Source organism: Xenopus tropicalis, chromosome 4 (assembly GCF_000004195.4).
Source record: "Xenopus tropicalis strain Nigerian chromosome 4, UCB_Xtro_10.0, whole genome shotgun sequence".
NCBI lineage: Eukaryota > Metazoa > Chordata > Amphibia > Anura > Pipidae > Xenopus > Xenopus tropicalis.
In genome coordinates, this window is record NC_030680.2 from 97,503,322 (window position 1) to 97,518,229 (window position 14,908).

Consider the following 14,908-nt stretch of genomic DNA (forward strand, 5'->3'; position numbering starts at 1 on the left):
CAAATGGAATTGTGTTTGGGGGGTGGGAGAGATGTCCAGGTGGATCTGCCTTTATCTGGACAGTAGAGTTTTAATGCATAATCCTGGCCTAGGGGGCTTATTTGCTGCTTAGAATGTGGAGTTCTTGAACAACTCCACCTTTGCTAAATACTAAACATATTAGAAAACAACTTTGGGGGAAGAAGCAAAATAAGTAACCTCAAGGAGTTGTAATTCTACTTGACTATATAAAATCTTCAGTTCTGGTACCAATGCCAGCAGCTGGTTTAAGAAACAGGTAATTTAGATTAATATAATGGCAAACCATTTAATAAACTCTCACAATTACCTAATTCTAAATACAAATGAGGATAAAAATTCTGATAGTGATAAAGACATGTAGTGTAGGTCTATGTTGACAGGAATGAAGATGACACTAATTATTGCCATGGACTGTTTTAGGGCTAAACCCAGTGGTGCATGTAACAGGAGAGGAGAGGTTAAGAACATAGGATCCAGAGGAAACACGGTAAAATAAGTCTAATATTCTAAAGCTACAATTAGTAACCCTTGTTAATTTGATTTATAGAAAATAAAGCTATATTATTACCTTTTAAAACTATATAAGCAAAATAAATAAAAGTAAGGAAGACTGGCGTGCCAGCGTTGTATTGTTAGTACATACATTCCTCTGCTCAAAGTCATCCTGTCGAAAGGATTCTCTTAAAACAAACTGCACAATGGAGATATGGAAAATGCACACAAATGCCACTAAAACAAGGATTTCCTGACAGCGACGAACAAGCAATTGTAACATAGTTATATTTAGGTATTGGCAGGGCCTCTCCCTCTGCTTTCAAAATCACACAGGAAAAACAAAATGTGTGTCAGTTTATAAATAAATTGGGTGCACCAAAATATTTGCTTTGATCAGCTGGGGTAATACCAAAATCTGTCTTTCGTGGGGCAGTCATATTCTTGGATATAAAACATACAAAAAAAACTATTTTCACAACAAAACAACTGTTAATTAGCACCCCCACCTCACCCCCAATGAAAGGGGCAGATAACAGGGCAGGGGGTGTTCCAGTCTGGTTTACTGATTTATTGCAGCCTGTTACCTACTATGCTAAAGAGGCTTTTTGTTCTTGAAGCAGAGAATTGCAAATGTGGCCTGAGCTTTGTGTTCTTTTGTTGCTGTGAACAAGGATAAGAAAGGAAATGAGGGTTATAAGCTGGGCAAGCTGGCCTGAATGGTGGGGGGAGCTTGTTCCTGTACTGGTCTCATTTGAATGATCTGGTCAACCATGAAGTACAGGCTCTCTTGTATAGTAAAATCTAAATGCATAAAGCCCTCCCCTTATGTGAAATAATTTTTTTATTGGGAACTCGAACAGGGAGCCTTTATAGGGATTGTTTCCCCAGCGTGCTTAGTTGTGCGACTGACTTCATTCTATAAGCTCAATGTTTAAATACTAATCTATATAGTATTTTGTATGCCAGCCCCATGCAACTATTGGAAATTTCAAATATATCTGAAACATGTGTTTTTATTCCCTAATTAAGCTTGTTAATTCCGCCACCGGTTACATTTGGGCCAATGCCCATACCTTGTGCACTCTTGCCTTCCAATTTGTGCCTGTATGTTACCCAACCACCTAGGATTGAAAGATCTATGGGGCAGGGTCCTCCTTCCTACTGTGTATCCCTGTAGCGCTTTAGAAATAAAGTTATACGTTCATACATTTTTCCACTGCTGCCTCAATGTGTTGTAATGTATATAATTTACCGACCCAGCTTATAGTATTGCAGTTCAAAAGGTAATGTGGAGATGGAAAATGGATAATCAAATCATTGCATTGGAGACAGAAAAACTATAACTTATATAAAAGTGCAACCTTTTAACAGCAATATCATGCATTTTAGATACAGTTTCTGTTGAGAACAATGGCAGCTGTGCCACTGGTGCTATAAACTATATACTTTATAACACAGCTCATGTATGTAAATAACAAAAACAAACCAAATTAGATGTATGCTGGCAAGAACCAGCATTTCTATGCCTCATGCTACACAACTGTTTATTCTAACGGAACAGGCTCTGCAAATCTATGCATGCAGATTAAAGATTGGTGCAAAGTTTGGTCTACGTTTGGTAACACATAACAGCCATCAGATGTTTGGTTTCAACCTTTAACCCTGTATTAGGATGCTGATTTGCTGTTATGAGTTTAAACCTATTAGACTACAGACCTCACATAAAGCTGCAAATGCAGTTGTGGTTGCAATAAAAAAAAAAAAAAAAAGTTGTTGCATGAATTTATGGGATTGGTTAAAGGCATTTGCATCCTAAACCTAATCTTTGCACAGACCACGCACCTGTATTTCAACATAAAATCAAAGTTACTTCCATTTTTCTAGTCAAAGAGCTTTTATTCTTCCACTGCTGAATACCTTTTTTAATAATGAAAACTAATTTTTTTGGGGGGTAATAAAGTGGTTATTATGGGCAAGTAAAAATTAACAATGGCTTCAAAGTTATTTGTAAGTGTGTTTGTAACTGAAAGCAGAATACGTCTTTCCCTTTCTATTTTTTGCTCCGGGCTTTTTCAAAACAATGTATCATTACAATGCATCATTACATTTACAACTACTTTTTAAAACTATTGAACCATTTTAATGAATATATATGGAAAGCTTCTAACAATTCCAATTTTCTTTCATTATTAAACCTGTTTGTAAGGAGGGGATGCCCCTTTTAAAGTCAGAATTGTGGAAAATGTTTTCTAGAAATATCTAACTTTAAATTATTAAATAAATATTAAAGATTGCAATTTTACAAAATTAGTTCTGTCCAGGAACAGTACATTGTGTACTAATTAGCAATATATCGTATACTGATTCCAAAGATAAAAGGTTTCAACAACTGCTTCAACCTGGAGAAAAACAGATGGCTCTGTACTGGCTTAGACTTATAGCCACCTCTTTCTGCATATATGTATATTACACTACAAGCCTGGGGCAATGTCCAGCCCATTAACTATTAATGAACCAGATGGCAGCACTGCCAGTGCCATACACTCAAGAGTTTGGATTACCATTTAAACCAAAGCTTTAGTTTGTAGAGCAAGCTCATTTTACATATGCCAAGTGTGAAAAACGGAATTCCAAATGGCTTCTAAAGTACTTGTGGTGTTTAACCCCCAAGGGAAACAAAGCCAACACTTCTGCAAAATGGGCAGCAAATCTTATTAAAAAGTTTCAGAATCAGAAAAAAACTATAATAAATCACTTGTAATTCTGCCTTTTTGCACAGGGGTCAAAAGCTTTATTCTGACCCAAGCACTACCTGTAAGGAGTTTGCATATTCTCCCTGTGTCTATGTGGGTATCTTTCAGGTAATCCGGTTTCCTCCCACATTTCAAAAACATATAGGCAGGTTTATTGGCTACAGATAAAAACAACCTATGGTGTCCGTAAATATGATAGAGACATTAAACTGTAAGCTTCAGTGGTGCAGAAACTGATGTGCATAATGTATTATTCTCTGTAAAGCTCAATGGAATTTGCTGGTAAATATATAACAGTAAATAGGTATATATCAATATATCCATATTACTAGGAAATTCTGTATACCTCCTTTCAATATACAATGGCATAGCCAATCTATTGTAGCAACACCAACAACTTAATATGGCATACCTAGTTTAGGGCCAGATGGCCTGTCTTGATTAACAAATGAGTCCCATACATGGAGTCATTTGCATCAAATTTGGTTTTAAAACAAGCAAACTGGTAGACAAAGTCAGTCCATTTCTGGCATTCTTCATACTACAAGCACACACTGTCAAGTAGACATTTCTTGGAAAAATAACACCTCATTTCTTTGTCCAAAAGTGCAAGCTTTAAGATTTGGTCAGCATCATAGCTTTCCTGAGAAGTAACAAATTACAATAACTGGGCCAAAGAGAAAGTTCAAAATAAAACATGTTTATAGAAAATATTAAAGAACATATATATTTTAGCAGTTAATTGTTTTCCTTTATATCGAAATATGGAATAGTTTTTTTTTCTTTTTATATGGGAAATTGGGATATCCCAGCATTTGATGCAAGTATTCTCCTGATCCTATTATAATGGATTTCTTGCATCTCTAAGGCTTTGCACCACTAACTTACCATTATGTGGGCAGTGCAATAAGCATTGAAAATCAGCTACAGTAGCAGAAATCTTGCACCAAGCAATAAACCAGTGATTCACAATGGGTCAGAGCACTCTGCTTTTTTGCATTATCATTTATATTTACAAATAAAATGTTCAGGTCAAATGCCAACATTATTCAACAAATTTCATTCAAGAGCATTCTGGAGTCCAGAACCATCATCTCCTACTGTTATATGGAACCTTAAGTCAACATCAGCAAGCAAAAGCATAATGCTAAGCACAAATTTAAGATTGCAAGGTTCAACATCACAAGTTTTTCCCAACTCACAGATATTACTAAAAAATGTACTACTCACATAATCATGAAAAGCTTTTGCTTCACTTGAATGTTCACAGGTATCTCGCCTCTCAGGAGCAGCACAGTACAAGTCCCAGAATACGCTAAAAAAAAAAAAAACATTTTTAAATGTTCATCACCCAAACCAACGATCCCACGGGGCCCATGGAGACCAGGGATACACTGGACTGTGGATGCAATTCTCATCTGACGGCCCTGTATAGTCACCAATTTTTGGCCTGAATATATTTTTTTTTTACTAAAAAGCAAGCTGCAATTTTAATAAATAAAGAACATACTGCAGGGGTGTGACCTGCCCTTCATGCTGCCTAAACAGTGACCACACAAAACTGATTAAAGATTTCACTATTTAGCATTTAAAGATTTTAAAGATACAATGTATATAACTAAGGAGCAGGTGAAGGAAAGAATAGAAAACAAAAGGAATTCCTAAGTATTAACCTAAGCATTAAGACAGAAAGATATAAACAATGTAAAAACAAGACAAAGAAAGCAATAGCACCAATATAAATATTAGCTAAACAGAGTAAGCATATGTTTAAAGCTATACAGTTTACATTGGGGATTCTAAACCTATGATTCAGGACCCAAAAGCAGGCCAGAGTGGATGGACTGTAATTATATCATTGAATACAGGGAAATTTCCTCCAAAATAAAATATTAATAGAACAAAGGTGCATGAAATGGTATAAATCCATTTTTAGGTTAAGCAGATTTCTCAAATTAATTAAAAGTCAAGAAAAGGTTAAATGGAATATGAATATTTTAAATAGAAAATAAACGGAATTCTTTAAGAAAAAAAAAAAAAAAAAGACTCACCACCACCAGGAGTGTAAGAAGCCTGGAGGTTCCCCCAAAGTGATATTCTTCTCCCATCGTATCTGTTTAAAAACATGCAGGGTGAAAGTTCATAATAAATATATTAGCAATGGGCAAGAGACCTGAACCCAATGTCAAAAAAGATGGTGCTACTTATTTATCTTTCTTTGTGGCCAGTAGCCAATTATAATAATATGTAGAAGAGCTTACAAGCTCTGTAGAACTCATTATATCAAAATGATACATATTAAAAAATGGAAGGAAAAGCTAAATCACTGGGGGGTTCCAAATGTTAAAGGTACCCATCAGTGATTGTAATCGCTTACCTGATAACCCCCTGGTTGGTGCTCCTGTTAAGAAAAAGCTGCACCGGCCCAGGGTATATGCGAGTGAGCGTTTCTCTTCTTTCTGTCTTCTTTGTTCAGAATTTCGGGCCAATGCACGTGTAGTTGAGCAAAAAAACAGCTTTCACTCTACTGCACATGCGCGAAGACCAAAGGAGGAACACTTGCCAGCATACACTCCAGCCGGTGCAGTTTTCTCCTAACAGGAGCACCATCCAGGGGTTTCAGGTAAGCAACTAGTTACTGGACACCCCACAGTGATGTACCCTGTCCTTCTCCTTTAAGGCATTCTTTGCACATGAGGGATAAAGGATATAAGGTGTTTTTTTCCCAATGCAAATGAAAATTATGCATAAATAACTTTTTTCCTTATGCTAAAACTCTAGCTCTCCTATTAATTTAACTGAAATCCAGAGAGTGACCTTGTCACCCTAAACCAAAGTTTAGTAGACACAGGCAAGCATTTTTATAACAGGTACCCAGTAAATACCAGATTGCCCTTTAACATTAATTTTGATCTCACCTCAGACAGGAATGTCTGTGCAGATTTCTGGGCCCCAACATGAAGCAAGTATTCATAGACATAAAGTGCCAGCCTATGGAATAAGACATAGTTAAAAAAATTAAAAAAAATTAAATCACATTGAAAAAAAAATAGTTTAACATGACAGAAGAGCTAAAGAGGAAATTCACATCAGCCCCTATATTCACTAGCCTGTACTAAATATTTGCTTCAGTGACAGCATGCCTTGGAAAAATTAATACAATCTCAGTATAAAAGTGTCAGTACAGGTATGGGACCCATTATCCAGAATGCTCGGGACCTGGGGTTTTCCAGATAAGGGATCTTTCTGTAATTTGGATCTCCTACCTAAAGATTGCTAAAAACATTATTAAAACAGTAATTAAACCCTATAGGATTGTTTTGCCTCCAATAAGGATTAATTATATCTTAGTTTGAATCAAGTACAAGGTACTGTTTTATAATTACAGAGAAAAAGGAAATAATTTTTAAAAATGTGAATTATTTGATTAAAATGGAGTCTATGGGAGATGGCCTTTCCGTAATTTGGAACTTTCTGGATAATGGGTCAGATACCTGTACTACACATTGCAATGCAAACTGCCACATTTAGGTATATTATTGAAGTAGTAATCACAATTTTATGTCTGCAAGTGAGATCATATCCTCACAGCATCTCTGGCTCACAGATGGAAAGATGGAGGACCAAACTTATTACATTCACTTTATATATAAATGGTCAATAAAACCAAGTATGAACAGCCATAATTGGCTACGGCAAGGTAACCTCAGACAACCAACAAAGATGCTGGCACAGCATGGCAGTTATAAGCAGGAAAAACCTGCACGTTTATTTAGTGCAACACAGTAACGTTTCAATGAAGGGGTTCACCCCGAAACGTTACGGTGTTGCACTAAATAAACATGCAGGTTTTTCCTGCTTATAACTGCCTTGCTGTGCCAGCATCTATGTTGTTTGCATTTCATTCCCTCTTGAAACTGTGCACCAGGCAAAAGTTTTTTGGAGGAGCCAGGGAGTGCTGGTGAGTTTTTTTTATCCACATTACAAGGTAATCTCATACACAGACTAGAACAGCCGTATGGTAAGGAAAAAGAACTGCAACCTGGCTTACTAGGTAGTCTGAAACAGTCTAGTTTAAGCTTTACCCATCTGATCATTCTACAAGTGACACCATGAGATGGTGTACAGTTTGGCCAATAGCCTTTATCAATTCAGCTTACAGATGCAGCTTCCTTGGTGAGGTGGAGGAAAGCAGAGTTTAGAGATGCAGCTTCCTTTGAGAGGTGGAGGAATAGGACAACTCTCTGGTTGGGACAGGGGGATGCCTGCAGTCACAACTTTTCAGGGAGTGGGAAGCCTAAAGGCTCAATGCCCTGTGAAAGGAGAGGAATGGGAAGCCTAGTGGTTCAATCCCTAAGTGGTTAAGACATGAAGAAATAGGTGCCTAAAGGAGGATGAATGGGTAACCTAGAAGAACAGATCCCTCAGAGTTGGTGGGGCAGCAGAATGAGAGACCTAGCTCACTGGAAGGGGAACCTTTGAATAACAGCTTCCTTAAAGTGGGAACCTACGGACACAGCTCCCTCTGATTTGACTGTTGACTACAGTCAAATTATTAGGAAAAACAGACGAAGTCAAGAAATGTTATACATTTGATAGTCTCCTAGCCCTTAAAGATGGATATTGTATACTTTGACCAATATTTATTTTTCATTCAGCCTAAAGGAGCAACTTCCTGGGAGTGGGATGGAGAGCCTTGGAGGGGGGGGGACCCTAAAAGCAAAGCATCCTGGGAATTAGGGGAGGGTGCTATGGGGATCCTAAAGGCATGGTTTCCTGGAGGGGGATGGGGAGCTTAGAAAGACTGGTTCAATTCTCTCATGGCAGTTGGGGGCCTTAGAGATCCAGAGGAGCACCCTTCTCCTCTAAAAGCAATGGACACAGATTCCCATATGCACATAAACAAGTTAGCCTAGCGTCAAAATTGTTACATTTTTGATAGTAAATGGTCAGTTTGCTAAAAGTTAGCAAATGAGAGTAAATATCTAATTGGTTGCTTTGGGTAACTGCATTGTGCAATTAAGCACTGGCATTTGTAAAAACAGCACCAGGACTACTCTGTGGCAGAGCACACAGTTTGCAATCAATTAGTAAGTGGCATTATTAAAAACTGTCACCTGTATCAGAACATCAGTGCTCTGGCTAAGGGCAGAGGAAACCTCACCTGTCAATTACCCGTTTCTTGAAGTAGTCTTAACCCCCCACTAAACACTGCCTATTCCACGACTGGGGGAGTAGAGCTGGAGCCTAACACCTCAATTGCTGGAACAGAGGGGGTGGTGGTAAAGCCAAACACCACAATGGAGCGCAAGAGGGGACTAAAGCCAAGCACTTTACTGAAGGGAAGGGGGGGGTGGTACCTAAAGCCAAGCATCTCACTGGAGTGGAAGGGGGGGGGGGGGCTAAAGCCAAGTACCTCACTGGAGTGGAAGGGGGGGGCCTAAAGCCAAGCACCTCACTGGAGTGGAGGGGGGGGGGCCCTAAAGCCAAGCACCTCACTGGAGTGGAGGGGGGGGGCCCTAAAGCCAAGCACCTCACTGGAGTGGAGGGGGGGGGGCCTAAAGCCAAGCACCTCACTGGAGTGGAAGGGGGGGTTCTAAAGCCAAGCACCTCACTGGAGTGGAAGGGGGGGACTAAAGCCAAGCACCTCACTGGAGTGGAAGGGGGGGTTCTAAAGCCAAGCACCTCACTGGAGTGGAAGGGGGGGACTAAAGCCAAGCACCTCACTGGAGTGGAAGGGGGGGACTAAAGCCAAGCACCTCACTGGAGTGGAAGGGGGGGTTCTAAAGCCAAGCACCTCACTGGAGTGGAAGGGGGGGTTCTAAAGCCAAGCACCTCACTGGAGTGGAAGGGGGGGGCTAAAGCCAAGCACCTCACTGGAGTGGAAGGGGGGGCCTAAAGCCAAACACCTCACTGGAGTGGAAGGGGGGGCTAAAGCCAAGCACCTCACTGGAGTGGAAGGGGGGGTTCTAAAGCCAAGCACCTCACTGGAGTGGAAGGGGGGGGGCAAAAGCCAAGCACCTCACTGGAGTGGAAGGGGGGGGCAAAAGCCAAGCACCTCACTGGAGTGGAAGGGGGGGCAAAAGCCAAGCACCTCACTGGAGTGGAAGGGGGGGCAAAAGCCAAGCACCTCACTGGAGTGGAAGGGGGGGCAAAAGCCAAGCACCTCACTGGAGTGGAAGTGGGGGCTAAAGCCAAGCACCTCACTGGAGTGGAAGGGGGGGCTAAAGCCAAGCACCTCACTGGAGTGGAAGGGGGGGGCTAAAGCCAAGCACCTCACTGGAGTAGAAGGGGGGGGCTAAAGCCAAGCACCTCACTGGAGTGGAAGGGGGGGGCTAAAGCCAAGCACCTCACTGGAGTGGAAGGGGGGGGCTAAAGCCAAGCACCTCACTGGAGTGGAAGGGGGGGGCTAAAGCCAAGCACCTCACTGGAGTGGAAGGGGGGGGCTAAAGCCAAGCACCTCACTGGAGTGGAAGGGGGGGGCTAAAGCCAAGCACCTCACTGGAGTGGAAGGGGGGGCTAAAGCCAAGCACCTCACTGGAGTGGAAGGGGGGCTAAAGCCAAGCACCTCACTGGAGTGGAAGGGGGGGCTAAAGCCAAGCACCTCACTGGAGTGGAAGGGGGGCTAAAGCCAAGCACCTCACTGGAGTGGAAGGGGGGGCTAAAGCCAAGTACCTCACTGGAGTGGAAGGGGGGCTAAAGCCAAGCACCTCACTGGAGTGGAAGGGGGGCAAAAGCCAAGCACCTCACTGGAGTGGAAGGGGGGCTAAAGCCAAGCACCTCACTGGAGTGGAAGGGGGGCTAAAGCCAAGCACCTCACTGGAGTGGAAGGGGGGCTAAAGCCAAGCACCTCACTGGAATGCCAGAATATAACATTTTACTGGTGTACAAGCAGATATGAATGGGGTGACAGGTCAAGGGTTGGCTCAGTAGCACAGCTGACTGGGAGAGATGTAGAGAAGCACCTCATGAAGCACTCCTTGAGGGGGAGGGGGGATTTACCAAGAAGCAATGGGGCAAACTCGGAACGTAAATACAATGGTAGATCCGTGTGCCTATGAGATTGCATTTCCCAGTCTAGCTGGAGAAACCACATCACAGTACCGCAACTGAAAAACTCATCACAAAACGCACAATGTGTGGGGGTGGGGGGTCCCAGCACAATGGAGGGCGGGGGGCAGCACAATGTGAAAGAAGAAACAGTACATAGAAAGAGTAGGCTAAGCGTTCCCTATATACCCAGGCCCGTCTTACTTTTCTCGGGCCTGTCCGTCTGACGGCACCGCTGAACCTTTTCCTTTAGCGAACATGCTTCAGCTGATCCACGGTCGGTGGGGAGAAGCAGAAACGGGCGCTCCTGGTGACTCGGAGCCCGGGGAGGTGAGGCTGTTAGTTCCGAGGTGGCGTTCCCAATGGAGAGTGTCCCAACAGTAGCCGGTACGGGGCAGGATCGCTAGCTTACCGTAGTGTACCGATAGATGCCACTCTCTGGTAGAGCAGACGGTCTAAAGGCACTGACTGGCGCTCCGGGTACAATGTAATGTCTATCTGTCTCTTCCTGTTGTCTGTCTCTTAGAAATACTGTACGCCTCGAATGACCCCATCTCTGGCTGTGTGGAAGTCTCCCAGTGTCTCTTTCTGTAGCGCTCTCCTAGTGTGAGGGCTCCTTTCTCTAGCAGTGTCTTAGCGTCTGTCTGTCCCAGGCCTGGCCCATGTCTGTGCGTCCCCTGTGCATGTACTATGTGTATCCCATCAGAACGTGCACTGAGGGGGAGGAGCCCGGACCTTTCGCTGCCCCTCACCCACCTGGCCGCCTGAGGGAGGGGGAGTGTGTGATACATTGTGTAGAGACAGCGCGGTGCGTGTGTGGCGCTCTCATTGTGTGTGTGCAGCTCTCTCTCTCTCTGTCATATACCATAGGGTAGACTACTAGGAATACAGCCCTGCTGATACATTACACTGCCCTCAAAATACTGTGTATCATTTACTTTGGCTGTATAATGTTTTTTCTCTTGCACTGGCTGCGTGTATACCACACACCGTGTGTTCCATGTTGTATCAGTCCTAGTGTTGCAACGGTGCCGGGTATATGTGTAAGAAGTACACACTATTTGCACAACGTATTTGATGTGAGACGTTTCTTGTTACCAACATTATGCAAACGTCTATGGGATATATGGCATTGTGTATATGTGGTACACATAAAGGATAAGCACTTGTACGTTGGCTATGTATCACGGTATGCTTTGCACACTGGCTGTGTATATTGCATAGTGTATGGCTGCATACAGGTACAGTATAGGCATAGAGCGTTGCACGCGTGTCTCTACACGAGTCGTTCGTGGTGTATGTAGCATATACAGAAATGTGTCCTGCTTCCTGTTCCGGCTTTAGCAGCACATCTGATCGGAAAGGGGTTTGCCTGGATGTCATACGGTTATAAACGCGTCCCTCTGTTCCCGTATAAAGCACACGATCTGTCTATATACAGCAATTATAATCTATTATAAGCAGTCACGTCTGGATGTCAAACAATGCTCTTTGTTTATTAGAACTGAGACTACGGAGCGGCTCTTTGGCTTTCGGGTCAAGCCCCCTGCGTTCCTTTTCCACAAGGCATCCCCCCTCCATTTCTATTCGTGCTACTGCTGGCGAGCGTAAGCTTCCTGTCTCTTTAAATTGGCAGAGGTTTGGAGTGCGTTGATTGGCCATTTTCCGAGGGGAGCCTTGAAACTGCTTACCCGACCTGACTAAAAGTGCGGCTGTTCCAAGAAGAGTTGTTCTTCACCCCCACCTCCACCCTAGTGCAGTCCAGGGAGAATGGGGGAGGGACAGATTTAAAGTGTATTGTAGTCCAAGTAGTGTATCAGTTAGTATATCGGTCTTATCAAGCCTACTGCCATTTCAGATAATGAAATAATCCAGTATAAAGAGAGCCTAGCCTCCCACTGATGTACAGTTCTCCAACTGCTGTGTGAAAGTTCTTGAAGTGGCCACTCATTAGCCAGTACAGCCCTCATTAATAGTATCCTTGGCTTTTACTGATTACTGCTGTTGTCCCAATTCGTACTTTATCAATGAAGTGGGATCCTGAGACTTCCATTTCTTTAAGGGCAATGACACCCAGAGACACTTAAAATCAGCTACTTGTAGTAGCTACATAATAGACAATACTCATGATCAGGGATGCACAAATCCACTATTTTGGGATTCGGCCAAACTCCGAATCCTTCGTGAAAGATTCAGGCGAATACTGAACAGAATCTCAGTACTAATTTGTATATGCAAATTAGCATAATGAAGGGCCAAAGGGAGGGCAATAGTGGTCGATGCTCATTTTTCAAAGTGGTCCTTGGGTATTCAAGCCAACTTGACTGATATCTCAACTAGACTCATCTTGATGTTTGTCTTTAAGGCTGTTGTTTTAGCATCAAATACAGTCCAATAAAATGCCATCAGTTTTACTGGCCAGGTGGAAACCATATTAGGGGACAATATCAACCCATATATTGCCAGCTTTAGGACCATGCTACACACTACACACAGTTTCTTCAGTCAAACCATCCTGTAAAACATACAAACCATTGGGTGTGAGCTAGCAAAGGTGGTGTTTGCCCCGTGGGTTACTCTGTCTAGTTTTAGACAGGGCTGCTACACTATCTTCAAGATGTATGTCAATTTCTTATTGAGTTAAATTATTACTATCCTGTGTTCCTTGAAGAATGACTTTAAATGGGTGGGCCATAGGTTGGGCTGGTATTAATATGTTTACTTTGTCCCCACCCCCTGCAGGCCAAAAGTTGCCATCTCTTTCCTGTACAATAGTCACTTTGGGTTGCAGATTTTTTTTCCTCTGCAGTGAACAAATCTAATTGTTTATGCTTATGGAGCCCCCTGGGGACTTGTTGTGGATGCACCCCCTGTAGTTACACCCTTTCGGGGGAAAAAACACACACACACACAAGGCTAATGTATGAAGAATTCCTAATTAGGTATTCCACTCCATCAAGTTGTTTCATGACAGTCTGTTTCAGATGCAGTAACCTGGAGCTTTGTAAATGGCCCAGTGAACATCTGTCCTAATAACAATCAATAGAGATAACTATGTTAGTGGCAACTGAGTGACTTGTGCGTGTGGTATTTGCAGCCATGGCACACAAGCAACATGTAGCAGACTATTAGTAAATTAATTTGTTTCCTTTGCAGAACTGTGTGCTGCAGTTTGTAGTCTATAAACATCAGGGAACCTGGCTATTTTTCTGTTAGTCAACTACAGTCCAGTTGTGTGGTAAAGACTTAATGCCATTATGAAAGTGTCATATTACATGTGATCCACTGCCTTCTGCCAGAGACTTACAATGCACTGACAACAGAACTGTTAGCTCCTCTGATTTTCCTTAGAGTTACCCATTTTAGCTGTCCCTCCCCTAGGCTTTCATCTTTTTTTTTTCCAAAAAAAAATGTGCATGCACAGTAATTATTTAGTGACACAAATGGCATGCAGTGATGGAACAGCTTTTGCACGTACGCAATGATGTCACATCGCTAGACAACACCAACATTTTTGCTATGGGGGTATCCCCTATTCCCCCACTTTGCAAGGGACACAGGCCCGGATTTGTGGTGAGGCCACAAAGGCCCAGGGCGGCATATCCCCCCAACTGTCCCGCTTTCCGAGGGACTGTCCCGGTTTTAACAGTGCATCCCGCTGTCCCGGATAGTTCAATGAAATGTCCCGCATTTCCATAGCCGGGACAGTGGGATGCGTTGGCTGGAGCCGGCGGTCCTGCTCCTTCTACAGCTCTAAGCGGCTCCTTATGTGGCGGCTACAGGCCCTTTTATAAGCTTGCGCCCCGTGCGTATTGACGTCACACGTAGGCACAGGGTGCAACCTTATAAAAGGGCCTGTTGCTGCTGCATAAGGAGGCGCATAAAGCCACAGAAGAAGAAGAAGCGTCTATGGGGGCACTGTGTATGGGGGGTACTGTGTATGGGGGAAATTGGGGGCACTGTGTATGGGGGGTACTGTGTATGGGGGAAATTGGGGGCACTGTGTATGGGTGGTACTGTGTATGGGGGCAATTGGGGGCACTGTGTATGAGGGCATTGTGTATGGGGGCTACTGTCTATGGGGTCAATTGGGGCACTTTCTATAGGGGGGTACTGTCTATGGGGGGCAATGTGTATGGAGGGTACTGTCTATGGGGGCACTGTGTATGGGGGGTACTGTCTATTGGGCCATTGGGGCACTGTGTATGGGGGCAAAACTGGTACATAGATATAACTTACTTATAACTGACTGCCTTCTCTCTATATTTGTACTTTATTTGTAGGAGTTGCTATATTGTTTTCCTTAGGTAGTACAGTATGAGGGTATAGCACATTTTGTGTCTGATCCCACCATTTCAACTATATAAAAAGAGTATTTTTTGGAAAAAAAAAAAAAAAGGGGGGGGGGTGGTGGTAATTGGGGCGTGGCCACAAAAGTGGGTGTGGTAAAAAATTGCGCACGTCAAATATTCTTGTCCCTCTTTTCATTTTCAAATGTTGGGAGATATGGGGTGGCACAAATGTAGGGGTGGCATTCCGCCCCGCCGCACCTAAATTGCTTGTATACTGAGCACTGGGAACAGGACACG

At 43.0% G+C, this 14,908-nt stretch overlaps 1 protein-coding gene across 5 annotated transcripts in view; it reads right to left on the bottom strand.

Moving 5' to 3' along the window:
• Window positions 1-11,088, bottom strand: part of ssbp3 (single stranded DNA binding protein 3) — a 34,539-nt gene extending 23,451 nt beyond the window's left edge. For 4 of the 5 annotated variants that reach the window (XM_031899953.1, XM_031899954.1, XM_031899952.1 and 1 more), the window contains exons 1-4: window positions 10,524-11,088; window positions 6,188-6,260; window positions 5,321-5,382; window positions 4,500-4,584 (exon numbers count right to left, since the gene is read on the bottom strand). In XM_031899953.1, coding sequence (XP_031755813.1) covers window positions 4,500-4,584; window positions 5,321-5,382; window positions 6,188-6,260; window positions 10,524-10,579 — 276 coding nt within the window. In that variant the 5' untranslated portion in view covers window positions 10,580-11,088. 5 annotated transcript variants of the gene reach the window in all.
• Between the last annotated feature and the right edge of the window lie 3,820 nt (window positions 11,089-14,908).